Source organism: Talpa europaea (assembly GCF_964194135.1).
Source record: "Talpa europaea genome assembly, chromosome: 1".
Lineage (NCBI taxonomy): Eukaryota > Metazoa > Chordata > Mammalia > Eulipotyphla > Talpidae > Talpa > Talpa europaea.
In genome coordinates, this window is record NC_140073.1 from 147,720,788 (window position 1) to 147,748,014 (window position 27,227).

The window sequence follows — 27,227 nt, forward strand, 5'->3', positions numbered from 1 at the left end:
CCTGTGCACAGCAGAGTGCCTAGTGCAGTAGGCTCTGCCCATTGAGTAGTATCTAACACATACAGTAGATTCTCAACAAAGAGGAGAATGCAAAGCATAAAATGACCAAACTTTGCTGCTTCTTACTTCATAGTTTAGCCTATCTACATTGAAAAATATCTAGAATTATTGTGGGAAGTAAACGTATCTTTGCATTCCAACCCCAGCTGCTCGTTGCTGCCTTTCGTGTGAAAGCCCCACTGGGAGTGAGTGTGCAGTGTGCTGGAGGGCGGCTGCAGGGCCGGGCGATGTCTGCCAGGTGCTGAAGAACGGGAGATGGTACTTCGTGGACTCCATACTTTTGTAGGTCTTTCCTGATTTGCTCCCTCTTTGCCACTAGAAGTCTTTGAGGATACTTGGGTCGGTTGTTGAGCCACCTGTTTACAGGTTTCCACAGGTGTGGAAAGTTTTCTGTGTTAATTTCATTATTAGTAGATCCGGTACAAATCTCTTACATATATCAGGAATGGGCAGGAAGGACATTGTTGGGGCAGTATACTAGCTAGTGGTTTGGAGGGGGAAAACTGCCTGTTTAATATAAAGAATTAAAAATATATATTTAAAAATGATTTTGCGCTAACATCTGTCTTTTCCTTCCTTCTAGATCCTTACGGAATCTGTTCCTTCTACTTTTGAGCACTTATGAGTAACCACGTATCTTCAAAACCATCCACCATGAAGCTAAAACAGACCATCAACCCCATTCTTTTATATTTCATACATTTTATAATATCTCTTTATACTATTTTAACATACATTCCATATTATTTTTTGTTTGAGTCAAGACAAGAAAAATCAAATCAAATTAAAGCAAAGCCTGTAAATTCAAACCCTGAGTCAGCATACAGATCTGTCAACTGTTTGGATGGCTTGGCCTCATCATTATACCCTGGATGTGATACCCTGGATAAAGTTTTTATGTATGCAAAGAACAAATTTAAGGACAAAAGACTTTTGGGGACCCGTGAAGTTTTAAATGAAGAAGATGAAGTACAACCAAATGGGAAAATTTTTAAAAAGGTGAGGTGACTTCCATTGCTTTTGCGTTCCCTCTGAATAAAATGTGCTTTCAGAAGTGGTGGCAAGGGACCAGCATGGCCTGCTTCTGCTGGACGCTGATGTTGCAGAAGCAGCAGCTGGGAAGGTGGCCAGGCTGTCCTCTGGTCTCTCATGTTCCCAGCACTGACGGGTTACTTTTCACAAGAGAATGCCCCGCTTGGGCAGGGCATCTGTGGCTTAATGCCTGCCAGGACTTGGAATAAAATGTCTAGGGCTGTTTTGTGTCTGAAACCAAGTTCCCTGATAGTACTAGAAACACTGTATGTGCTTCAGATTGCTCTGGGTTTGGGGTGCGACCTGTTTCTGTTTTTAATGAGCTCTTGATGCCTTGATACAAGGGTTATTGCCATTGTGTGGTTTTTTTTTTTAAGAATTTCTTTTCACAAATGTAGACTGCCATTGCTCATTTGAAAGTGGCATAAGATGTCCTTAGAGGCAGACTGCCCTAGAAGTTAGGAGCCTGGACTAAAGGTTGACTGTGGATTTGAGTCTCAGCCATGTCACTTAACTGGCTGTGTGACTTCGGGAAAGCTACTTAACAAGTTAGCCTCAGTTTCTTTATTTGTAATATGGAAGTGATGATCTTTGCTGACATTTACTGGCATTTCTTATGAGCCAGGCTGCTTTCAGAGCTCACATACCTCAGCTTATTTAGGACACACAGTAGCCCTGTAAGTTAGGGTTCCCATCCCTGCTTTGTGGGTGATAGCACCCTGGAGCCAGTTAACTAGGTGACTTACCCAAGGACATGGCCAACAAGTGGTGAAGCCAGTACTAGACCCCGGGGCACTCTCCTAAACTAATCCCAGCTTTCATGGAGTTGTTGAGAAGACTGAGAGTGACACACACATGCACACGCGTACACACACACACACACACACACAGAGTGTGACTATCCTGTCCTCACCCTGGTATCTGTAAATTCATTGATTATTCAACAAAGAAATTTGGACTCGAGCTAGAAGTTGGGAAAAATTAGAGGGTGTGAAAACAAATGTTTTTAGTAACTTTCTATGTGAACTACATTACTATTAAGTCTACTTACTATTGATGTTTGGCATCAAATTGGCATCTGTGATTAAACTTTTTTCGGAAGTCTTTATGTAATCTGTGCTGTAGCAAGAATGTCTTCCCTCCTGCTTTCTTGTTCACACCCACTCCTTGCAGCAGTAGCAGCATCTGCTCTGATAGGACAATGAGAAGGGACCCTTGTACATCTGGCGCCCCGATGTAGGGGCAGGGCTGCCTTCTGCTCCGAGCCCTACTAAGAGCCGAGCATGGGTTTGATGATGGCCATCTTCAGTTCCTTATGTGATAGTGATCTTTATTGGGGGAGGAAGCTAATGATGTAGCAGTTTCTAAAAGTTTCCTCCCTGTATTGGGAAGTGAGGGGTGTGCTTTGGGGATATACCCTAGAATGTGTCTGATACAGTTGAAACAAAGATACCAACAAGACCTTTGTTTCAAATGAATGAACTGTGAATCTTTGTCCTCATCTTTTCTTAAAGGTATGTTTTGAGATCCCAAGGGAAGAGAGGTGGAAGAAAACGGTGGTGGTGATCTCCTTGAGTGTTGCCACCAGATTGTAGCCATCAGCTTCATGGAGACTGGGCTTTCCTCGCCCAGCACAAAGGGGGAAACAGAGGGTAGAGAGACACGCTGTTCCCCTTATTTCAAGTTCCACGAGGTTTTCTTGAGCCTGGCAGAGCACAGCCCCTGGAATGTGTGTCACTGCCTCCTAATTCCAGCTTTCCCAGGAGCTGCCCTGGGTGGGTGGGTTTCCGAAATGGAGAGCAGTGTGAGGCTAGAAAGAGAGCAGCGAGCAAAAATAATTTCACAGTAGGACAGGAAAGAGTACGGGTTGGCTCACACATTTAGTGATCTAACTACCAGACACAGATTTTTTCCCTTATAATTTTACACACGCTAGAAGAATATAGGAGGGGCTGTGTAATCATTGTGATTGAGTGTACTATGACACCCTTGTAAATTGATCCACAAAGATAATAGAAAATACTCATTTCTGTCCTCATTAAGTGATCAGCTTTTTTTTTTTTTTTTTTGCTCAATACCTGTTTTGTGTTACTTGTTACTCCACAGTCACTTTTTAAAATTCTCTTCGCGAATTCATGAAATTCTCATACGAAGTTTGTTACGTAAGTTTTCTAGCTCACTGGGACATCCATATCATATTTGACATAGAGGGAAAACAGTGATTACCCTCTGGGCCCAGGTTTGTCATTTGGTTATGATGTTATTTCCCCTATCAGAATAGTGGTGTGTCCGCCCCCCTCCCCCCCTCGTTCCTCTCCGGTCATCCTGTTCGTTAGAGCTGCCGCTGTGTACAGATGACTCAAGCCCCAAACTCAGAGTCTGATTATTGCCTCTTAGAGTACCCCACTCGCCCCTTTTAAGTCTAATCCTTCCACTCGCATGTAGCAGTGGGATGGGCCCTTTGCAGGGTGACTTAGGCCACCGTGCCAACCACTGAATAACACCCCATCCTCTTCTCTAGCGCCCTTCTGAGGCCTGGCTTCTAATCCGACCTCTCAACAGCTGGGCGATTTTGAGCAAGTTATCATAGTCTCTCTGTGCCCCCCATTCTCCTTTGAAAACTAGAGACAGTAATAGTAACATCAAAGAGTTAATGTCAGTGCTTAATAACTGAATCCTGTGGACCTGGCACATTTTACAACATGGAATGCGTGTCACTGCCTCCAGCGACACCAGTAAAGGGTAGCTGCCTGCATCACTGCCTGTCACCAGTCACCTGCATCTCTCGATTATTTTCACTCTCTGACTTCTAGACAATTTGTTTATAATGATCTTCATCCACAGAGAGCAGTATTAAATGAAGCCAGCTGTCCACTGTTGAAGAAGGCAGGAAAGTACATATGCTTAGTATTTCTATGCTACGTGGCTAAAGAAAAAAGTCTTAGTTCTTAGAGAGCCTGGACTCTGAGCTACTTGTAAACAATCTTTGTTAAGACTCATTCTTCGGGGTCCTAAATGGCTAAGTACTTGTGCTTTTGTCTTACAATGTCTTCTGAATGTCATCTCTACTTATTTTTATAGTTTTCCTTTGAGATAAGAGGCCCTCATTATCAGCATCATCAAAGCATCTAATTTCATGTTCCTAAACAAAATTAGGGCTTTTTTTGGGGGGGGTTATGGTTTACAATGTTGTGCTCCCCACTTTATTCTCTTCCCTTTTGCTCCCCTTTTAGTAACTTCAGTTCTACAGTTAGATTTCTGGGGTGTTACTGATTTGGTGTTTTAGGACCCTTTGTTTCTTTGTATTCCACTTACAAGTGATACCATCCACTATTTGTTTTTCTCCTTCTGACTTATCTCAGTTAGCCATAATCCCCTCCTGTTCTATCTATGTGTATCATTTTTCACAGCTGAGTAGTATTGCACTATATATCTACACACACACACACACACACACACACACACACACCACATCTTCCTGACCCCCCTCCTCTGTCTAGGGGCACTTAGGTTGTTTCCATAACCTGGTGTTTGTAAACAGCACTGAAGTGAACATACCAGGGTATATATCTTCTCAAAATAGTGTCATAAAATATTAAGTTCCCATGTCCCAGATAATGATGGTGCATGATAATGCTGATGTTTATACATGTGTATATCACACCTGTTACAGAATAAAAATATAGCTAATTCAGTGTGACAGAAGAACTTGGCTGTGGGGATCGTCTTAACCCTTCCCTTGAGTTTACAGATGAGAAACCACTCAGAGACTCCATGGTTGTCGTGCACAGAGCCACGCCGGTCGTTCATTTTCCTGGCTCCCGATCAGGAAAATTGAACAGTTTATGTCTCACATAATTGAACTAGACAAATTGAACTGTTGATATTTATGTATCACATAATTCATGGTTGGCAAGGGAGTATTCTTGATTGAATGGTGATCACAACAAAAGTAGATATGGGAGTTACATGTTCAGGTGGCCTTTTTTTTTTTTTTTTTTTTAAAGTAAACTTTTAAAAATGAGGTTGCTAGAGAGGAGAAGTTGAAAGGGCCTCTCAAGGCCCAGGGTGAACTGATGTTGTGATAAAATACACTGTCAGTTCCATACATTGCTGAGCACCTTTCGTGAATGTGCCAGGTTCTGTTCTGGGCAGCAGGGAGACAATAATGAATAAAACAGGTTATTTTTCCATAATTCTTAAAGATTTATATGGAAGGGAGACAATAAAGAATAAGTTAACAGATTTAATAACTACTGTGAAGAAATAAAGCAGATTGGCCATCAGGGGTAACCTCTGAGTAGGTTTTAGTTAAGTGGAGACCAAAATGACAAGGAGGAGCCAACTTCGCAAAGACCTGTAATTTGCACATGAACCCTCCGTACAGTGGAGCAGGATAGTGCAGTGGCTGTCGGACAGGACCAGCCCACTGGGTGAGGCACATAGAATGCAGAATTCTACAACCTTGGGGCTTGGAGAGTGACTGAGCTTGCCTCATTTTCATTCTGCCCTGGCCTCCCCTCTTGGAAGGATGAAAGGACAATGTTCTATTTATAGGAAGAGAGTCCAGGAAAGAGGGTTTGAGATGGGTAGAGAGGCTGACAATGTCTAGGTCCGTCAGGTATTTGTAGCCAGAATAAAAGTTTTTGGAATCCATTCTTTTTTTTTTTTGAGATTTCCCATATTTTATTATTATTTTTTTTTGTTTGTCAACTATCTTTATTTTTTTTTTTTTATAAATTTTATTGTTATATTCCCCATACAATTGCAGCCCCCCATTCTGACCCCAATCCCTCCCCTCCCGCCCCCGCCCCCCTAAAAGTGTCTCTGGTTCATAGTTTTTTGTTGATTTTGATTTTCACTTTCTTATAGGAATCCATTCTTAACTTGAAAGGAAAAAGAATGCAGAGTACTAAGCAGAAGAGTAACCTGATTTAAAAACTTGCTATTGTAGGCTTTGTAGGGGATGGAGGTGGAGACAAGTCAGCCAGTTGGCATGCATTAGGTCAGGGAGAGATGGGCTGCGATGACTGGAGTGGAGTGGAAGGAGATAGCTGGACTTGGGGAGTATCGATTAGACATCTTTGTTGAATAATCGGGTCACTTGGGGGTATCAGGACTGGTGATGGAAACTCAGGAGACTCTTGAAATCCTTTGTGGGTTTGGCTTTTGTCAGGAACTCTTCAACTGTTGCTATGCACGAGGGGCTGCAGAGTATGGATTCCGAGGTATGCAGGTATTACATTGGTGATGTTTAATTTCTGATTTCTCAGTGAAGCGTAAAATGGGAGGGAGGAGAAGGTATTTGAGTAGAAAGTAAGTTTCAAGTAGCTATTTTAAGAAAGAGAAAGTGAACATCCCAGGGAAGTGTCTTGGGATTGCTCGGTAGTGAGATCTCTGATCTGGATCTAACAGTGTTAGATCCTCAGTGTAGACAGGGAATAAATACATGTCTGATCACAGGTTGAACTAACCATAGGATTAGTACCTTTTTCTAGCAAAAGTCAGATAAAATTATAGGGTAGAAGGTTGAGTGGCTTAAAGAATTAATCAAATTTAGATTCTGATTATACTTGAATTAAACTCATGATTTGCTCTAGTTGCCACATGGTGGCACCGACATGGGTTTGATCTTTGGAGTATACCCCCAGTAATCCCTTTTCCAGAATATATAGATTCTCTGAAATTTATAAAGATCATCACTTGGCTTCTACAATTCTAGGCCATAACTGATGTTTATTTTTGAGTGTAAAATTCTTAATAATTATAATCCAGTTCCTACACTTTCCGTCCAAATTGTCATCTGTCTTCTCACCCCCACAGAGCTCCTTTTGAAGTCATTGGAGCTCCCGTGCTGAGCATTTCGTGGGGGTGCAGAGCAAGGTGAGAGTTTGGGTCCACTAAAGTTAAATAAAAATTTTAAATATAGTTGCTTTTTTCCATCAAATTAGGAATGTATTTAAGTTCATTCTGGAACAGGACACTAGAGGGCACTATTTACCTTTTTCAATTTTTATCAACTTTTTATTTCTGCAGGTCTCTTAAATGTTGCAATTCTTGAAAATGAATATGGTTAGATGGTTTTAAGACGTGAGAGATGTATTAATGACAGCCATGTCACTGTATTTTTACAGTGGGGAGGAGCTTTTCATCCATTTTTTTATGTAATCAGGGATTTATGGTCTGATCTAAGTTAGAGAAAATTCCTAAAGCAAAAATATGCTAACCAGCTTTAAACAAGGGGTATTAGTAATGTTGACTTGCTGTTACCTACACTTCTGGTAAACACAGATTAAAATGTTGAAAGCATTTGAGGTTTCAGCAGAGGGTTTTTGATTATATAACTAGTCCCCCTCAAACTAGAGATTAGTTTACTTTGCTTATTCAGAATTAGATACAGTGGTTCAGAGTGAAAAGCCATAACTCTGTCTCTTAGTTTGAATCTGCCAACATTTGCTTGTGAACCACTGTAGCTTTTGATATGGAAATCTAGGAATTCGTAAGCAGGTGGAACCATTTTGGTATCAGTAGAACTTGGTGTTGGCATAAATTTCAAATAAATCATTAAATAAATTGTTTTTTTATATGAATTTGCCAAATGTTCATTTTTGGCCAGAATGTTGATCTTTAGGATCCCATCAAACCCTGAATATTTTTCAAAATAACCCCCTCTCCTCCACTGAAAACTAAAGACCTAGCTCTAGCTAGCGCGTGGGTTAAAGTCTCAGCACAATCAAGCTGTCAGCAGCCACTGCAACATGAGTTCGGTCCCTGGCAAAGGAACTGACCTACATGGCGCAGCAGACCTCTCCTATCTTGCCCGCTGCTGCTCTCAGTGGTGTATTTCAGTAGATCTGCCTGTTCTGCTTCCCACTTCATCTCTGGTGAATCCTCTCACCCCCTGCACCTCTGGTCTGCACCCCTGTTCTTGGATGCATACACAAATAATAATAAATCTTAAAAAAATAAAAATAAAGACCTAGCATGGTATGAAAATTGTCACAGGAAATATTGCAAAACAGCTAATTTTCAAAATAGATTCTTTTACTTAAAACTCACTTTCTAGCTTTTTGTTAGAAAAAAATAATCTAATTATGAAAACATGACTTTCTGGTTTGTCATAAAATTTTGAACACATTCTGATAATTTCTAAATTATTTTGGTCGTATTCAAAGCCAGTGGTATGCTTTTCTGTTTTATCAGGTTATTCTTGGCCACTATAATTGGCTTTCCTACGAAGATGTCTTCATTAGAGCTTCTGATTTTGGAAATGGCTTACAGATGTTGGGTCAGAAACCAAAGACCAACATTGCCATCTTCTGTGAAACCAGGGCTGAATGGATGATCGCAGCACAGGCGTGCTTTATGTACAATTTCCAGCGTACGTAAGCTTATTTTCTGCAAGAGGGGAATTACGTCACTATGGGAGAAGGTGGTACTGATGTTTTACTGTATTTTATTCTTAAGAGATTAAAATTCTGATGTTGATTTTTCACTTTGCATCCAATTAGAAAGCTCTTTGCTGCAATATAAAATGATGGTCTATCTTGGAAAATTAACCAGTTGTGGAAAATTGTGCAGTAAGAGGGTTTGAAGCTCTTAATAGTGGACTTCTTGGGTCTGGGGAGCTAGTCCCCCACCCAGTGGTAGCAGTACTGCCACTTGTTCATGCTCGTTTCCTAGCATGTGATGCTTTGGACCTGATAGTCAATGTTTATCTTACTGGTGCTTGTTCTTTTTCATATTTTAGTACTAAGTAGTCAATAACCAATATATTGACATTTTAGAAATCAGTTACAATTCTTTCCAGCGAGACAGTTCCAGATTAACATCTGTAGGTGAAACAAAGTATAAATTAAAATAAAAAGCAACCCTTTGTTTATACTATGGAAGTCTCAGGGTGGCGGGGTGGGGGCTTGGAGTTAGGGAGGTTGAGGAGCACAGTGTGGGATGCAGCCTAGCCGCAGACTGGGTCCGAGGCTCAGGCCCTGTCCCCTCACTGTGGCCTGCACAGGCTGCTTTACACTCTGTGCTTCCCTGGGGTGTTCTGCTTTCTGACTTGCCCTCCTGCCTTCCGCAGTGGTCACGCTATATGCTACTCTTGGAGGCCCAGCAATTGTTCATGGACTAAATGAAACGGAGGTCACCAACATTATCACTAGCAAAGAACTCCTGCAGACGAAGCTGAAGGTGAGGACCGTGCTCCATCAGTACCTGTCTCTTCAGACATCGCAGCTTCACGAGCTCTGTTACTGATACTGTGTAATCTTTCAGGAATATCATACTTTATTGATCTTTCAGGAATATCATACTTTATTGTCCTCTCGAGAAGAAAAAGTGGATCTCACAAGTAGTGCAGAGTTACAAATTGTTATTCCCATGTCTGGGGATTGTAGCAACACTTTCTTTACTGTACTCATCCATGTTCTGGCCTATAATCTTATAATTTGAAGGATTATTTTTATATAATTCATAAATTTTACACTGGGTTGTGAGTTTCCAGAACTCATTAAAGGGGCAAATGGGAGACTCTGAAACTACAAGAAAAGGAGTTTCTTTAGTCTCCATACAACTCCTGTGAAAACAGCCATCTCTGGGCTTTTTTTTTTTAAAAAAAAATGCAAGAGTATAAGTGAATTCCCGCCCCTTTTCCACATATCCAGTTGACCTCTTAAAGCTTGAGGAACTTCTGGCTGCCCTGGATGGCTCAGACAGCCTGTGCTTCCACGCCCGTCTCTTACCAAAGGCACCTATGCATTCGATGCAGCTCATGCTGTCAAACTGCAGTTTGAATTTCAGACCAATATTTTTCCTTCTGGAAAAAAACCTGCAGTATTTATCCACATCATCTCCCCATTGCTGTTTTTGAGGCAGGATGTCACTTTACTAATTGCCCGACTATTGTGAACTCCTTCTCTTGGGCTGGGTTTGTGTTGAGCCGTTTCCTGAAGCACGTGATGAACCTTGTGTGTTCCAGGACATAGTTTCCTTAGTACCTCGTCTGCGACACATCATCACCGTGGACGGGAAGCCGCCCGCCTGGTCCGAGTTCCCCAAGGGTGTCATCGTGCACACCATGGCTGCCGTGCAGGCCCTGGGGGCGAAGGCCAGCGTGGGTAAGTCCCTTTTCCCCGACTTGTGCATGTCCTGCAGTGACTGTATGCTCCAGAATTATTGCAACACTTGACCCGAAAGCTAGGTCTAGTGATCAGTCAGTTTCCCAGACCATCACTTTGGAAACTGAGGTCTCTGTAGACGCACTTTCATCTACCCTTTAGAGAAAGGCTGAAGAAAAATACAAACAGTAATTGATGAACATTATAACAGCAGTGCTTAGTTGAAATGAATGTGAAATTCTTTTACATTATGTAATTTCCACTTTTCTTTTTCTGGTAGTTTTGGATGGTTTAAAGTTTGTTGTTGTTTTTTTAAAGATTCATTTTAAAAAATGTAGAGGAATAGGGGTGTAGGTAGAGGTATAGGGGGTGAGAGGATTCACTAGACATAGTGGGGAATAGAACAGGGGGATCTACTGAGATACACCGCTCAGGGGAGCAGAGGGCAAGACAGGAGAGGTCTGCTGCGCCAGGTAGGTTTATAAATCCTGTCATTACCACACAGCCGCAGTGGCACAACCTAGGTCTTGCCTTTTTCTCGCTGCTTCCACTCTACCTTCTTCACATGGCATCTTTGTATCTCCACACGGCCAGGCCTGGTGACTGTAGGTGTGTCAGAGATATTGGTGAGTGCTCTGGTCTGTGGGGAGGTTCCAAAGCTGCTAGTTAGATGCTGGGACTGTGTTTTCTTTGTAGTGGGAAATGCAGTGCCCCTTGGCAACAGGCACTGCCGCCCTTGGTTTTGAATATGAGATTCAGAAAGTACAGCTTGGCTAGATTTGAATAGAAAAATAGGGGAATTCCCTCACAGAGGAGGAGTGGTGCCTCCAAAGTCTGCTAAGGACTGGTCATACGGGGAGGAAGGGAACACAGTGTGGCTCTGGAAGGGCAGGAGGGAAGGAGCGAATGTTTCTGAGAAGCAGTTGTCAGTGGGGCCAGGTGTACTGGAGGAGTTGGATGACACGGGATGGTAAAAGCACCACCAGATTTGGCAAATGTCACCTTAGATTAGTCTCTACTGGAGGTGGACAGCAGTGCCATGAGCTGAAGGAGTAAATGACACATTAGTGAGCAAAGACTTGAATGAAAACAGACTGGGCAGGAGAGAAACGGTTCACTTGGGAACATGTTTTAAAAGTCTTTGTGTTGTCCCCTGCACGCCCCCCTCCATCCCAGCTTCTTTCGAAGTCCACAGTTAAGGTAGTTCTAAGAGTTAAGGTAGTTCTAAGATTAAGTCAGGCAGATCGGTGGGAGTGTCCACGACCCATTTCTCTGTGTCTCCCATCATGCTCCCTCTGGAGGACCAGGCTGCTATCCTTATGCTTGTGCATGTGGAGGCCACTGTCTAACCCGGAATTCTGAGTGTGACCAAGTTAACTTCAGCGCCCTGAAGCAGAGAACATTTTTTAACAAGCCACCATACGCTCCTAGTTGAATTGCTAGAAAGGAGCCTTTCATCCCTCCCTCCTTTCTCCTTGTCTTGTTAGGTAGCCACATAGCAATCCAAGTGATCCCTATCATAGGTGACGAGAAGACCCTGTTCCACCCCGGGGTGAAGTCCAAAGTCCTTGGCACTGCCTGAGGACATGCTGTGTCCTGGCTGCTACTTCTTTGTTTTCTGCTCATCCCACCGCACACTTCTGATTGGTCTTTACATATGCCAAGATGTTTGTACCTCAGAGTCTTCACACTTGCTTATTTTCTCCTTGAAACTATCTCCAAGTTCCAGGGTTCTCACAGATCCATTTCACTTTATTCAGATCTTCACAAATATGTCAACTGTAAGAAAGGCCCTTCCTGATTTTTCTATCTAAATAAGTAGCATCTGCTATCATCTCAGCCTGCCTTACTTTCATTTTTCTTCATAGATTTATGCCTGTCTTATCGCCATTGAATATACATTCTTTAGATATGTTTTCGTGGTCTCTACAATTAACAGTTGTTGAATTAACAGGTAAATGATTATGAAAAAATGGTAATATGATTGAATTCCTCAGTTTTGGTGTATGTTTTTACTTTACTTTCAATACAGAAGAGAGACCTCATAGCAAACCTGCGCCCTTGGATATTGCAGTCATTATGTATACAAGTGGCTCCACAGGGCTTCCGAAGGGGGTCATGATCTCTCACAGTAACCTTGTTGCTGGCATAACTGGGATGGCGGAAAGGATTCCAGGCCTGGGGTATGTCTTTCTAAATAAAGTGGAGTGGTCCAGTATTCATATCTTTCTTTATCTTAACATTTGTAATTTAGAAGAGTGTGGTTAAATTACTCCTTTAGGATCTGTTTATAGTAGGCATTTCCTTCAAAAAGGGACATTAAAATTAATTACAAATTTTTATAGTTCTGAGGTTCAAAGTACAGCTATAGGCATTATTAATAATTAATTTTTACTCTGAAAGGGCAAACTTAAACTGATTTATATCCCTTTATTTTAACCAGTTGGTGTGTTGCCTTTGTAGTTATTTTTATACATAAGTATGTTACAACCCAGGCAAACAAATACTATATCCAATAAATACTTCTTGTGGATCTGTATTCACAATCTTGGTTTTTCTTTCATTTGTATCGGTGGCAGCAGGCAGAGTGCGCTGGATGGCGGGTGTAGTGGGAGTGCCCTGGAGATGGGGCAGGTTCTCATGGCCCTTTTGCCGAACTTGGGACAGTTTTGATACCCTGTGCCCAGAAATAGCTCACGGACACCTCCCCGGCCCCAGCAGGGCCCGTCCTCGTGTGTCTAGCTTGCTCCTACCGCGGCTGCTGTCAGCAGAGACCGCGCCTGACCTGCTCCTTCAATCTCCCTTTTCTTCTAGAGAGGATGACGTCTACATTGGATATTTGCCTCTGGCCCATGTTTTAGAATTAAGTGCTGAGCTTGTCTGTCTTTCTCATGGATGCCGCATTGGCTATTCTTCACCACAGACTCTAGCAGATCAGGTAAATTAAATGTCTGACTTGATACTGAAAGATTATAATTAACACAATTTTTCCACCAGTATAACCATAATAATGTAAGCATGATGTTTTGAACTTCAAATAAGCACAGGCCTTTTAAAAATATGTTTTAGAGTATAATTGAAATGATGTGTTTTTTTTTTTTTTAAAAAAGATTTATTTATTTATTTATTTATGCAAGCACTGGGTACAGTCAGAAATGCGGGAGGGTGAGAGAATTCACCAGAGGCAGAGCGGGGAGCAGAGCAGGCAGAAGGACCGAAGTACACTGCTGAGGAGAGCAGCGGGTGGCAGGAGAGGTCTGCGCGCCATGTGGGACCCTCCTCCAGTGGCCGGGGAGTGGCTGCGGAGCAGCTGGGGAGCAGCCGGGGAGCAGCCGGGGATCGAACCGGCACTGCAGAAGCTGCGGGCAGCTTCGCAACCCAGTGCTCAACCGCTGCGCCACCGGGGAGGCCCTGAAATGATGTGTTTTGATCTAAGAATTTCATTGAATTTAAAAAAATGTGACTTTTATACAGATCCCCTTTTCTCTCTACAGTCTTCAAAAATAAAAAAAGGCAGCAAAGGGGACACATCCGTGTTGAAGCCAACATTGATGGCAGCTGTTCCGGTAAGAACTCATGATTCTACGTCGGGAGCTAATTCATTATTCCGGCTGCTGTGGATTCCAGGGTTTGGCGGAAGGGTGTTGTTGAGAAGGTGTTTGCAGGACGATTCCTTATTTCTTATTGCCTCAGCCACTACGGTATTCATTGAGACTTGTTTTAGCCCTATTTTTTTCCTTACGAAAACATCTGGTTTTAGCTTCCATATGACATTATCAGCTCTTCTCCCTAAATAGCTTCTTGTTCAAATCATTTTCATATCTCTTTGCTTATTAGCACAAACCTGAAGCCTAGCAGGAGAGAAGGAGGAAGATTTGAGATCACCTCCTTCCAATAGGCAGGTGGTCTAATTACCTCTGACATGCTCAGGGACAGTGGCCTAAAATTCAAAAAAAGTGACAGAGAAGTTGGTGCAGCCTTGAATTTCTGAGAATGCTATGTACCCTAATGGAATAGTGAGCCAGGGAGAGGCCTGAGACATGGTCCCTAGAAACAGACTAGCAGCAGTTGTCTGTCTGCTTAGCGTCAACCTGGTGTGCTTTCTGACTTTGTTTGAAAGTGTTGGGAATTATTAGATGTTTAAGTGCTCACATCTAAGTCTGCTTACATAGTTATTTCAAAGTCAAGTTTATATCTAGTTTTGGAGCTTATATAAGTATATAGTTTCCTAAGTAGTAGTTGACTTGGACTTCTTAGTTCACCTAGTCATTACATTATATTTAAAATTGTAGAGACAAGACTATTTTAGGTATACTTGCATAGTTTTGTAAGTATACTTTATGCTAATAGGCCTAGCAAGCAAAATGATGTGAAGACAAGGTTGATTTTCTGTGTGCAAGGAAATTCTCCTCCCCCCCCCCCAAAGAATGTAGTATTCTATATTTTTTATAAGATGAAGTTAGGAGAATTAAAAGAAATTTTTCATGTAGTAGGTCGTTTAGTGAGTTTAGGTTTTAGTTCGGAGTAAGGTAAAGAAGCAAAACAATATAAACAATAACTTATTAAGTATCTAAATGTATTTCTGCCATTAAAAATTGTTTTCATGGAACCTAATTTATAATCTAATTGTGGCTGTTTTAAGTTTGTTCCAGACAGAATGTTTTTTTTTTTAAAAATTCCTCAATATTGACAGAAATATTAAGATATTAATATGTAAAGCAACTAATGTCATTATTGACTTATATTAACATCTAGGAAATCATGGATCGGATCTACAAAAATGTCATGAATAAAGTGAATGAAATGAGTAGTTTCCAACGCAATCTGTTTGTTCTGGCCTATAATTACAAAATGGAGCAGATTTCAAAAGGACGTAGCACTCCACTTTGTGACCGGTGAGTCTCCCCCTCTCCTTGATAATAATGTTGTTGTTGTTCATTTTAACAAGTCAGAGATGGGATCCTAAATAACCATCTAGGTTAACAATATTAGCAATTAAAAAAAATTGTCCCCCCCCCCATACAATGTTGCTGTATTTAATAGTGTGTGTAAATTTTCTGTGGACCCTTAATGTGATTTCAGTTACCTTGAGAAATAGTTTTTCTTTGCTTTTAAATTTGTTTCAGTATGAATATAAAATGGCAACTAGTATCATTAGGTGTTTAGTGTTGATGTGTCAGAAGACCATTTTTACCACAGACCTGTTTGTTGTTGGTGGGCTTTTATTGTAATGGTAACAGTAAATAGATTTAATTATAAAATGGTCTAGAAATTAGAAAAAGTGATACTGCTCTTTTTTACTGATTGCCATTTAGTCTTTACCTTTTCCAAAATTACTATTTTTTTTTTAAAGATTTATTTATTTATTTATACAAGCTCTGGGTACAGTCAGAAGCGGAGGAGGGTGAGAGAATTCACCAGAGCCAGAGCGGGGAACAGAACAGGCAGACTGACTAAATACACTGCTGAGGGGAGCAGCGGGCGCGGCAGGAAAAGTCTGTCACGCCATGTGGGACCCTCACTGGCAGCCAGGGATTGAACCGGTGCTGCAGAGGCTGCGGGCAGCTTCGCAGCCCTCTCAACTGCTGCACCACTAGGGGAGGCCCTCCAAAATTATTTTTAAAAAACACCCCTCTTTGATGAATGTAGTAAGCAATCTTTTTTAATTAGCCTTTTAAGAAACATTTCAGTGACATGTATGAATTGTTTTTTTAATTGACCGGAGACTTTCTCCAGTCTCATCAAATAGTTGGCATACACCACTGGACAGTTTAAGGTATACAACATGATGGTTCAACTTACATATATTGTGTCAGATATTTTTAAACAATAAATACTTCAAAACTTTGTTAGTGAAGTTTTAAAAATTATATTAGATTGCTTTATACAAATATGTATACTTTTCTAGTGAAGTAAGCTAAGGCAAACATTAATTTGCTTCTAACTTTTTCAGATAAAATAGGTTATTTGTTATTAATATAACATGAATTGTATAAATTTTAATGGCATGAAATAATTTTTTGGAAAAACTAAGCAGGGCTTATCATTACTATACAAAATTAGATACTTTAATGCTGGTATTACTTGAATACTTAAGAGAAAATCATGAATTCTTTACTTGGTTAACCTTCTAGAAATTAAGATTTAAGTAGTGGGGTCAAGAGACTTGCTTGAAATGACTATGTGCTTTGGCTGAATCACTTAATATCAAAATCTTACCAAATTGGGAGATTAGGCTAAAATATTTGAAAAAGCCCATTCAACTTTAAAATCTTATGATGCTCTGATTAATTTTTTTTTTAGCTTTATTTTCCGGAAAGTTCGAAGCTTGCTAGGTGGAAACACTCGACTTCTGTTGTGTGGTGGTGCTCCACTTTCTGCAACCACGCAGCGGTTCATGAATATCTGTTTTTGCTGTTCCGTTGGACAGGGATATGGACTCACGGAATCTTCTGGAGCTGGAACAATTACAGAAGGTAGAGTTGTCCACAAAGCAGAGGCCAGGGCCCTATTCAGGCACTTTTGGGAAATGGGTTATTTTCTGCAAATACAGTAGAACAGTAGTTAAGGTGTTTATGTAGCAGAATAATGGTCAATTCCAAGCCTGGGATCATTGGCAGCAGTTTTTAGAATATATCAGGTGCATTAGTAGTGCATGTAAAGGAGCTTTTCATATTGCGCTGTGGTGTGTAATATTTAAAAGTTGGCATTCTGGGAAAGAAGCTTTAACAATACACATGAATTACAGATGTACTGTGTACATCTATGTTCTCATCAGTTATTTTCTTTTATGCAAAAAAAACATGTTTTGTATTATTTTGATTTGTGTTTAAGGCTCTTTCAGAAATGTTTATGGGGTTCTGGGCAAGTGAAGAGAGACTAGATTGCCATCTAGAGATCATGATGCCCATCATGGGGCTTGGTCACAGGGCATCTCTTTCCCAGGTGAACCCTGTAAGTGTCCCATGTGCCCTTTGTGGGGGAAGTTACTCTGCTTCCATTGCTAGAAAAAGTGGTGCTTCTGCTTTGTGCTTTGTAGATACTGATGAGATACTGAACCTCATAAATCTTAACTTTCCCCCGTTTATCTTGCCTTCTTATGCAGGCTTACCTTTTAACTGCTTCAGTGCTTTCCTGTTTCTAATTAACAAGATTTCTAAGTCTTGTTTTGCAGTAATTTCTTACGTTTTTAAGATTCAAATTGAATGTCTGATTAGTCAGAATTTATTACAAATAAAAGTCTGCAAAGTACTAAATATTGTGTATTTATTTTTGACATTTGAATGATCTTGAAAAGAAAACAATGCAACAGACATTTAAATAGTGATGGTTTCTTTTCCCAGCTCCTTGAAAGTTAAGCATCTTAATATATTCAGCCTGGACCCCGATTGCCTGAATTTAGATGGGGTGTGCTAGCATGAGCTGATGTGAGGAGGGCTGCCATGCGGGGAAGGGTTGGAGAGGTCGTGTGCACCACAATGCTGTGGGGCTGGTGGAGGGAAGAGGCATGAACACTGCGCCTTCAGCTTGTAGGAATTGGCTGCACGCTCCCTCGCTCCCCTGCCAGGAAGCCGCTTTAAATGAGTGATTTGGGCCTTCCTGGAAGAAAGTGTTGGGTGATGGTTTTGGGGGACCCAGCTAATAGGACCGCTTTTGTGGCTGTGCTGAAAATGTAGGCCCCTTATTGCTGGAGTTTCCACCCTTATCTGGAAGATGTCTGGATTTTTAAATGCCAGTGACCAATTCTGATTAAATAAACAGCCAAACAGCTTGTAGTTCACTCACTTGTGAAACCTGCTTCTGGGATTCTCTGGAGATATCTATACTTTGGGATAAATTGTCATTTTTGGTAACTTAGAAAAATGAAACAGTTTATTACATACTGTAATCATGTACTTTTTTTTCATTTGTCTCTTAGTGTGGGACTACAATACCGGCAGAGTGGGAGCACCATTAGTTTGCTGTGAAATCAAATTAAAGAACTGGGAGGAAGGTAATAACCTCTTTTAACCATAGAGCATTATGTTTTATAATGTTAAACTTTAAAATTAGTGTGATCCTTCATTTCATAAATTTAGACTTTTGGAGTCATTTATTTTAAAATACAGAGTTGCCACAGGTGCTCACTTTGGTCCTTTATAATAGAAATATTTTATCTAGAATTATATAAATTATGAATTTTGCTTGTTTCATTCTGAAAAATTTTAATTGTTTTTATTTTGCTCATTTTTGTGTTACATAAATGCAAGTAAGAATTATGACAAAAACATGGAATATGCTGAGTAAATAATGTCAAATTAGGAAAAACAGTTACTTTTTTAGATGCAAAATCATGAAATTTATTTTATAAAGCTGAAGATTTTTATGTGTTTTTAATTTTTTTCTTTTCCTGAAGGCTTCAACCCAGAATTTTCAGAGGGAAATTTTTACTGTAATTCTATAAAAATCTGTTGTTTGTACCATTTAAATTCTAATACTTTTAAAAGATTTCATTTGTTTTTAGTACCCTGTATATAGTTTCTATGATTTGCTTGGATTTACTTTCATACAAAGTAAAGATTAAGATTCTAAGGTTTGGCTGTCATTTTTCAGCTATCTTTTAGCAGAGTTGGTGAAGGTGTTTAATAAATTTACAGTTGGAGTCATTTTGAAATTATCTGTAAGGAATAATCTTATATAGTAGTAATTTTCTTTTAAACAAAGATTTGTTATTTTATTAAATGCATAATTTAATGTTTATCAGTATATTGTATGATCTTTAAGAATTTATAGATTCTTTAAAGGTGACATCTTTGTGTTTCTAAAAATTGTGCATCAAATAGAAGATGTTTGATATTTGAGTGTAGGTTTTTTTCTTGGAATAAGTACATATGGATAAGCAAACAAAATTTTGTACTAGTTTAGTAAGGATAAGATTCATTCATAGTGTCTGCTGTGTTTCCTTTGGGAAACTGATTAAAGTCAGTTGTCCTTATTTAGCAACTAAGAGTTTGAAATTTATTGTTTATAGGCATGAAAGCAATAGAATTAACTTTTCAAAATTCTGTGTTTCTTAGGTGGATACTTTAATACTGATAAACCACACCCTAGGGGTGAAATTCTTATTGGTGGCCAAAATGTGACAATGGGATATTACAAAAATGAAGCAAAAACAAAAACTGATTTCTTTGAAGATGAAAATGGACAGAGGTGGCTCTGTACGGGAGATATTGGAGAGTTTGACCCTGATGGTTGTTTAAAGATTATTGGTAAAGCATTTAATATTATTTGAAAGTAGATGTTTCTGAAAGTTGCACAGAAGAGATACTGTGTATTTAGAGAAGCTATTTAATAATGTGAAAGTATCTTACACACCACTTCTTGTGATCACTAAACATGGCCTCACGGCTCCTCTTTCCTGCCTCAATCCCTTTGGTGGTTTCTGGGAGCTCAGTCAGGAAGACCTGTCCCCTTCTTCCCGGCCAAGGCCAACTGCAGTTGGGCTTCTTCCCTCCCGTTCAGGGTGCAGTAATTCCAGCGCTCAAAACTCTGGCCTTTGCCAGTGCCCTTCCGTTTAGGTTTCCCTCAAGACTCAGGTCAGGCCTCACCTCGGGAATTCTTCCCAGATTAGAAGTTTGGCGAGTCTCAGCCCTACCCTGTTTTGGAGTTTCTCCTCATGCGTCTCTCCAGAGAGAACGTGAGTGTTCAGGTGGCTGCGAGTACATCCTCACCTTCCTGGTGGTGTTGCCAGAAACACACTTGTTCAACAGAACATGAAGCTCTGATGAGGAGGCCCATTAGTCAGAAGCTAATTTTGTGTAAGAATGTGATGGTGTTATTAATATTATCCTCCATATGTGCCCCTGCCACCTTTGTTTTGAACAGATCGTAAAAAGGACCTTGTAAAACTACAGGCTGGAGAATATGTTTCTCTTGGAAAAGTAGAGGCAGCTTTGAAGAATCTCTCACTAATAGATAACATCTGTGCTTATGCAAACAGGTAAGAAAGTGGAAATCCTGCTTTTACTGAAACGTGGTGTGCAGTAGGCATGTCCTATATTCAGCTTCTTGGTAAAATCACAGCAGGAACTCTTCTAGTCCGTCGTCTCTGGGAGTGGCCTCTTCTCATTATACTACTGGCAGATTCCTTCCTTCTCCCCCTCCTTCCCCTACTTCATGCCCTGTGTTCTCTCTCACTGCAGTGTCCTGTGTGGTGGGGAGATAAGAAAATAAATCCTCTACTGCCGCTTTGGTACCACTGCCCACCTGTCCCTCTGCACAGGGAAGCCTTGCAGGGCCAGGCCAGAGGGAAGAAGAGTAAGAAGGAAGTTGGGGTGTAGGGGTTAGTCAGCAGCACCCCGTTCAGTTCTTACTACTGTAGTCCTGGGATGCTATCCAGGACTGAGGGCCTCTGCCTTAAGTTCACCCATGACGATATAGAGGCAACTGGGAAAAAGAGTTTAATGTTAAAATCCGAGAAATGTCTTCTTTGGAAAAGTGTTAAAATTTCAGATTCTGCTCTGATTACATTTTTCCACAATAGCATCATTGCATGTGGTAGTTATTCTCCAGTGTTAATGATCAGATCATTTGTGGTCAGCCTTGGAACCTTACTACAAGCAGTGGGCATGATTGTTCAGGAAAACCAAATCTGGTATCAGAACCAATTTAGAAACCGACTTTAGGTACAATCCAAGTTAAAGCTGTGCCACTATGATTTATAAATGATTCTGGATTTTAATCGTTCTTCTCTTCCTCATGCTGCTGCGGTTTCTTCAGGTTGCTGCCCCTCAGCAGGGACACACCAAGTTCCTCTGTCAACATGAATTCTCATGATAACAAAAGAAAAACATATTCACCAAAAAAAAAAAAATAATAATAATTTTTTTGGTGTGCTGCCAGGTTTCTTTATCTACAGATTCTAATTTACATTAACTTTTATTTTTTGTTTAAGTGGTTGCTGTGAATTACGGATTTTTTCCAAAGGTGAATCTTGTAGTATTTGTCATTTCTTTTAAAAAGTTATTTGGGGGGGCCTCCCCTGGTGGCGCAGCAGTTGAGCGCTGGGTTGTGAGGCTGCCCACAGCCTCTGCAGTGCCAGTTCGATCCCCGGCCACCGGCGAGGGTCCTACAAAAAAAAAAAAAGTTATTTGGCACTATTAATAACAGCTATACGTAGTTGAAATTTATTCTGAAATGTTAGATTAAGGTTTATCTGGCAATGAACTCTGCCAAAGCCTTGTAATGTATTATAAATCAGATAGTAAAACCAACCAGTACTAAATATACCTCATTATTTCTACAACAGTAAAGAGTGCGGATTATTAAAGTAATAAGTGTAGTCATAACTGCTGCTCACATGGCACAGCCACCTAGTTCCTTAGCTCAGTTATCCTTTCTGTATTTCAGTTACCATTCCTATGTCATTGGATTTGTTGTGCCAAATCAGAAGGAACTAACAGAATTAGCACGAAAGAAAGGACTTAAAGGGACTTGGGAAGAGCTGTGTAACAGTTGTGAAATGGAAGAAGAGGTACTTAAAGTGCTTTCTGAAGCTGCTATTTCAGGTGAGTGAGGTTAACCTGTAACACTGTGTCATTTCCTACTTAGAAACCAATATTTCCTCACCATTATCTGTCTTTTATTCAAGTCTCTGCCGATCACGCAAGTTACCCATTCCCAACAGACTGAGCTACCAGTTCAGAGTGTTCTCGTTGCCACAGCCTCTGTTTTGTCCTTTCCTCTACCTGTCCCTGTTGTTCCAAGGCCCCGCTCAGCTTCCCGGTCACCCCTGCCACAGCGAACTGCACAGGACTCTTTGGAACAGTCCACATTGTTAATGACCTTGTAATAGCTGGTTGTACTGATGTTTCATGTTCCCTTCTCTTTGTGGGAGGGGGCAGTAAGACTAGTTTAATATTTTTGGTTTAGTTAAAAATAGCTGTGTTTTGAGCCATCAACATTAAATATAGGCGAGAGTGCATTTTTAATCTCATTGTATATGTTATTCAAGATTATGAAAAATAGAAAATTGCATTTAGTCAGATGGAATCGTTGTTAGGACCCTTTATTTCAGCATTAATTCTGTTCGATGTTAAGTCAGCTTAAAGATAGTTTTCAACATTTTTTGTAACTTAAAACCTTGGACTGATACTAAATGGAGTTAATAGTCATTAGAAATCTACATAATTTCTAAGTAAGTGAGAATAAGGTAACATTGGTAGTTAATCATAATTTTAAGTTTACATGTTTTTTGCATCCTATTTAAAATTTTTATTTTTTAAAATAATTATTTTTTTAAGTTAAAATGTATTTTAACTTTTATTGAGCAAGAATTTATGTATGACACAGCAAAATAGTACTGCTGTTACTGTAATCAGTTTTAGAATATTGTCATCACCCCAGAAGAAATTCTGTGTTCATTTAGCAGTCACCCTCATTGCGGCCCAAACTTCCTAGCCCTTGGTAGCCACTAATCTACTTTCTGTTTTTGCAACTTTGTCTATGAGGAGAATCATATATGTCATAGAGTGTTAACAATTCTTCATTCCCTCTTATGGCCCAATAATATTTCATCCTATAGATGTATATTGCATTTTGTTTCATTAATTGATGGCCGTCTGGGTTGTTTTCACTTTTGACTGTCACAAATAATGCTACTGTGGACATGTGTGCACTTGTTTGTGGGGGGCATACCTGTGCCTCATGGGCAGATACCTGGGAGTGGAATTGCTGGCCTGGGGTTGACTTGATGTTGAGCCTCTTGAGTATCTTTTCTTCCAAATATTTTTCAAACTATTTCTAACATCGTGGCACCATTTTACATCCCTGCTGTGCTTGAGTGCTGCAGTTTCCCCACACCCTTGACAACTCTTGATTCCGGCCCGCCCAGTGGTGGTAAAATGGTTTTGGTTTACATCTCCTGGCGGTGTAATGCCGAGCATGTACTTACTGGCCTCTGTGTCGTCTTTAGGAAATGTCTGTTTCTATCCTTTCCCCAATTTTTATTTGCAGTAATATGCCTCTTTATTGTTGGGTTGTATGAGTCCCCCCCCCCCCCAAGATTGATTGATTTATTTATTTATACAAGCACTGGGTACAGTCAGAAGCGCGGGAGGGTGAGAGAATTCACCAGAGCCAGAGCAGGGAGCAGAGCAGGCAGAAGGACCAAAGTACACTGCTGAGGGGAGCAGCGGGCAGCAGGAGAAGTCTGCGCACCATGTGGGACCCTCTCCTGGCAGCCAGGGACCGAACTGGTGCTGCAGAGCTTCGCAGCCCAGCGCTCAACCGCTGCGCCACTGGGGAGGCCCTTGTATGAGTTCTTGATCAGTAACATGTAAGATAGTAGTTAGCTATGTGGTCTTTAAATATGTTTTCCCATTCTGTGGGTTATAGTTTTCCCTTTTTGGTGGTGTCCATTGAAGCACAACAGTTTTTGTTTTGATAAGATACAATTTTTTTTTCCTTTGTTGCCACGTCTGAGAAACCATGGCCTAAACCACAGGTCACAAAGATAATTCTCCTGTGTTTTTTTCCTACGAGTTTTATGGTTTTAGCTTTATATTTTTGTCCTTAATCCATCTGGAGTTAATTTTTACATGTGATATGAAGAAGAAATCCAGCTTCATAGTTAAGCAAAATCATTACCAGTCAGGTTTACGCAGAAGGAGAATCAGTAGATTACATAGATTATATGTACTAAGAGAATTCTTGTAAGGCGCTGGTTTATGTGATAATTGGGGACTAGCTGGGTGCTGTTGGAAATCCTTAGGGCAGACAGTTAAACAGATTGGACTGGAATGTAGGCATGAGCCAGAACTGCTGTCCACAGACATTGTTTGTTCATTCAGTTCTGCTCTTATGGCCTTTAAACTGACTGAACCAAGCCCTGTTCAGATTACCTAGGGTAATTTTCCTTAGTGAAGTAAATTGATTACAGATTTATATTTACGAAATAACACTTACATTTACCAAAGCAGCCCCTAGATTAATATTTAATTGAATGATTGGGAACTCCAGCTTTGCTCAGTTGATGCATAAAACTGACCATGACAGCCTAGTCCTTGTCAACTTGGCACCATGGCCATATCCTTCAGCCAGTCAGTTTCCAAGTACAGGGAATCATACAGACCCCAGCTAATGTGACACAGCGGTCCTGTGTACAACTGAAAACCCATTAAGCTTTTTCCAGAAGAGCATGCAAACCCCTTGAGTGATTTCTCTCTTTTGATCTCCTGTAACTTGAATACTGTGACATAAAGTTAACTTAGTACATATTATGACAGATAAGAGAGTAAGAGGGAAGAAAACAAAAATACTTGCTTCACAGCATGGGCTGCCTCCCGATGTCCCTGTCAGTGGAGGGCTCATACAGGCCTGGGTCTTTGTAAACGGCCAAGCCATGCGGTCAGCTGCACTGTCCAGGGGTGTGGAATTATACCTCACAGTGTTCACACAGTGACGAATTCACCCAGTGACTTCTTTCTCAGACTGTCTGTGATCTGAGTTACAGCGCTTGTTTCTCCAACTGGTTTATCTGTTGCCATTTTCCTAAAACACGGGTGCAGGTGAAATCACAACAAACACCATTTTGCGTTACATCGCAGAGCCAGCAGTGCCGAGGAGCGCTTGGAATTTGAACCCTTCTGTGGTTCTCCGCGCTGGCACTTTAGCCTCTCCCTGTCTCGCTGATGCCGACCCCTGCCCTTTGGCAGCCTGTGGTCGGGGCCTCACAGCTCCGGTCGTGGTGGGTTTTCTCTGTGGAAACCACTCCTGAAATCATCATCTCTGTGCTTATTTTTACAAGTTAGAGTTAACTTGTCTCTCTTTCTCCCAGGGCACTTTACCTTTCGGCACTTCACACATACGCACCTGCTTATGGCCAGGGCGGCTGCGTGTTAGATTATGCGCGCTTGAGTGCAGAAACGATTCTGTTTTGTGTTTTTCAAAGAATGTTTAGAAAAGCACCTCCATGGTAGCTTTTTTTTTTTTTTCAATAAATATTCATGAATTGAATGATGGAAAAGTAAATCAGTCTTCCTGCGGAAACTTGTTTTTTCAAAGCCACACCCTCTCTCCTGACCCCCCGTACCTCTGTACCCTGGCAGGTGGTGTGGGGGACACTAGAGTGGGCGAGCATTCTGTTCTCGCGTGGCTCCGAGTGACTGTCCCGGTTCAGTGACAAAAGCTCTCCTTAAATTTGATTAGTTTATGAAGTGATTATGCTCTTTATGTAATAAATTCACAGAAACTCAGAGGCGCACCCTAGCCGCTGTGGTGTGCTGCTTGGCTGCGTCTTGCGCCCCACCCATCCTCATGCGTGTGTGTGCCTGGTACACAAAACAAACTTGTTTTTTTTTTTTTTTTTAAAAACCTAACAATATAGTGTAAGTATGCTATTATAAGTTATTAAATGTTAGGCTATTTGCTGCCAACTGTATAAGTGTACATTTTCATGTATGTGCATTTACTATTTTTTTTTTTCTCCCCTCACCATCTCAGCAAGCCTGGAAAAGTTTGAAATTCCAGTAAAAATTCGTTTGAGCCCTGAACCGTGGACCCCTGAAACTGGTCTAGTGACGGATGCCTTCAAGCTGAAACGCAAAGAGCTTAAAACGCATTACCAGGCGGACATTGAGCGAATGTATGGAAGAAAATAATACCCTCTTCCAGCTTCAGTTTGCTACAGGGAGCTCAGATCAAATAGGAAAATACTTGAAATGCATGTCTCAGACTGTGAGGCAAACTCCATTCCTCATATTAAATATAAACTGTTATTTCTCATGGCATCACCATTTTTAACTGACAGGATTAGTAAAATACTAAGACAGCAAACTTGTGTCTGTCTCTTCTTTCCTCCCTCCTCCAGTTGACTTCACCATCTACGACTGCACTTGTCAGCATGACGACTCCTGAATCATTTGGGGTACAGTGATTTTAAAACCTCAAGTTTTTAAACATGATTTATATGTTCTGTATAATGTTCGGTTTATAACTTTTTAAAGTTTGGATGTATAGAGGGATAAATAGGACTATAAGAATTGGTTATTTGGGGGGTTTTTTACTTACAGTATTTAAAAATGAAAGGGTATGGATGTGAAATTATGTAAATTTCAAATGCTTATAAATCAAATCATTGTTGAACAAAAGATTTGTTGCTGTGTAATTATTGTCTTGTATGCATTTGAGAGAAATAAATATACCCGTACTTATGTTTTAAGAAGTGGAGACCTTGTGAATATATACATGATAGCGTCTTGTTTATTTATTCTTAGAAAAGATGAAGTTTGATTGATGCTGCATGAAACAAGATAGAAGTAGAGGGTGATGGCTTCATAGTACAAAAGAAGGCACGAGTGTGGCGCAGGAAGAAAAGTAGTCCCCAGCGGCTTATCCTCAGGACATCCAGCTGTCTAGTTAGCTCTTGAAACCAGGGTAATACCCAGACTTAAGTGGAAACAATTCTGAAAGCCAAGGTAGGATTTTAAAAGCAAAGGATAGAAAGTGATTATTGCAGTAACCATTTGTACAGAGTTGTCTATGCTTATGGCACATTAATCGTGGGAAAATTATTCTGTCTCACTCCCCTACTCTTAGCCCAGTTGTTTAGTCATAGATCTCATTCCAGATTGGGATTTTCCTTTGATGGTTTGCACTATGGGGGTGTGTTTGTGTGTGTGTTTGTGTGCCATTGTCATTGTCTGTTGGTAGGTAGCGTATACACGAAGCACCTTGCTCTTTTCTACCCTCTCCTGTCTTACACTAGCAAACGAGCTAATTCAGAATGCTTCTGGTCATAGCATTCGTGCTGAGATACGTGAGACTTGAATTGACTTTATAATGATGAGATAAGCTTTAATTTGTAGGTTTTTATGTCCGTATGGAAGTTGCTAGAGATTCTAAGAACACTGCTGGTGTGACACTAAAACCTCGTGCGTGATGTGTGACTTGAGTGTTACCAGGAGTGAATCCCACCACGGAAGGTGTGGCCACATTCCGCCTTTAAAAAATCACAGGTGTCCCGTTTCCATGTCATGTTAT

The 27,227-nt window shown here is 40.6% G+C and overlaps 1 protein-coding gene across 2 annotated transcripts; it reads left to right on the plus strand.

Annotated features, from left to right (window-relative positions):
- Positions 1 to 681: 681 nt before the first annotated feature.
- On the plus strand, positions 682 to 25,846 carry ACSL3 (acyl-CoA synthetase long chain family member 3; the record flags this gene model as incomplete). 2 transcript variants are annotated; one of them, XM_084248381.1, is made up of 14 exons in its annotated part: positions 682 to 1,059; positions 8,296 to 8,473; positions 9,173 to 9,282; positions 10,070 to 10,208; positions 12,241 to 12,423; positions 12,977 to 13,146; positions 13,703 to 13,774; positions 14,964 to 15,103; positions 16,512 to 16,684; positions 18,127 to 18,201; positions 19,265 to 19,456; positions 20,073 to 20,187; positions 21,597 to 21,754; positions 25,689 to 25,846. In XM_084248381.1, 14 exons carry the CDS (start codon positions 682 to 684, stop codon positions 25,844 to 25,846), a joined length of 2,241 nt encoding a protein of 746 aa, XP_084104507.1. The 2 variants fall into 2 exon arrangements, with proteins under 2 accessions (XP_084104507.1, XP_084104508.1); XM_084248382.1 differs by having other exon boundaries at positions 12,241 to 12,391; positions 13,023 to 13,146.
- Between the last annotated feature and the right edge of the window lie 1,381 nt (positions 25,847 to 27,227).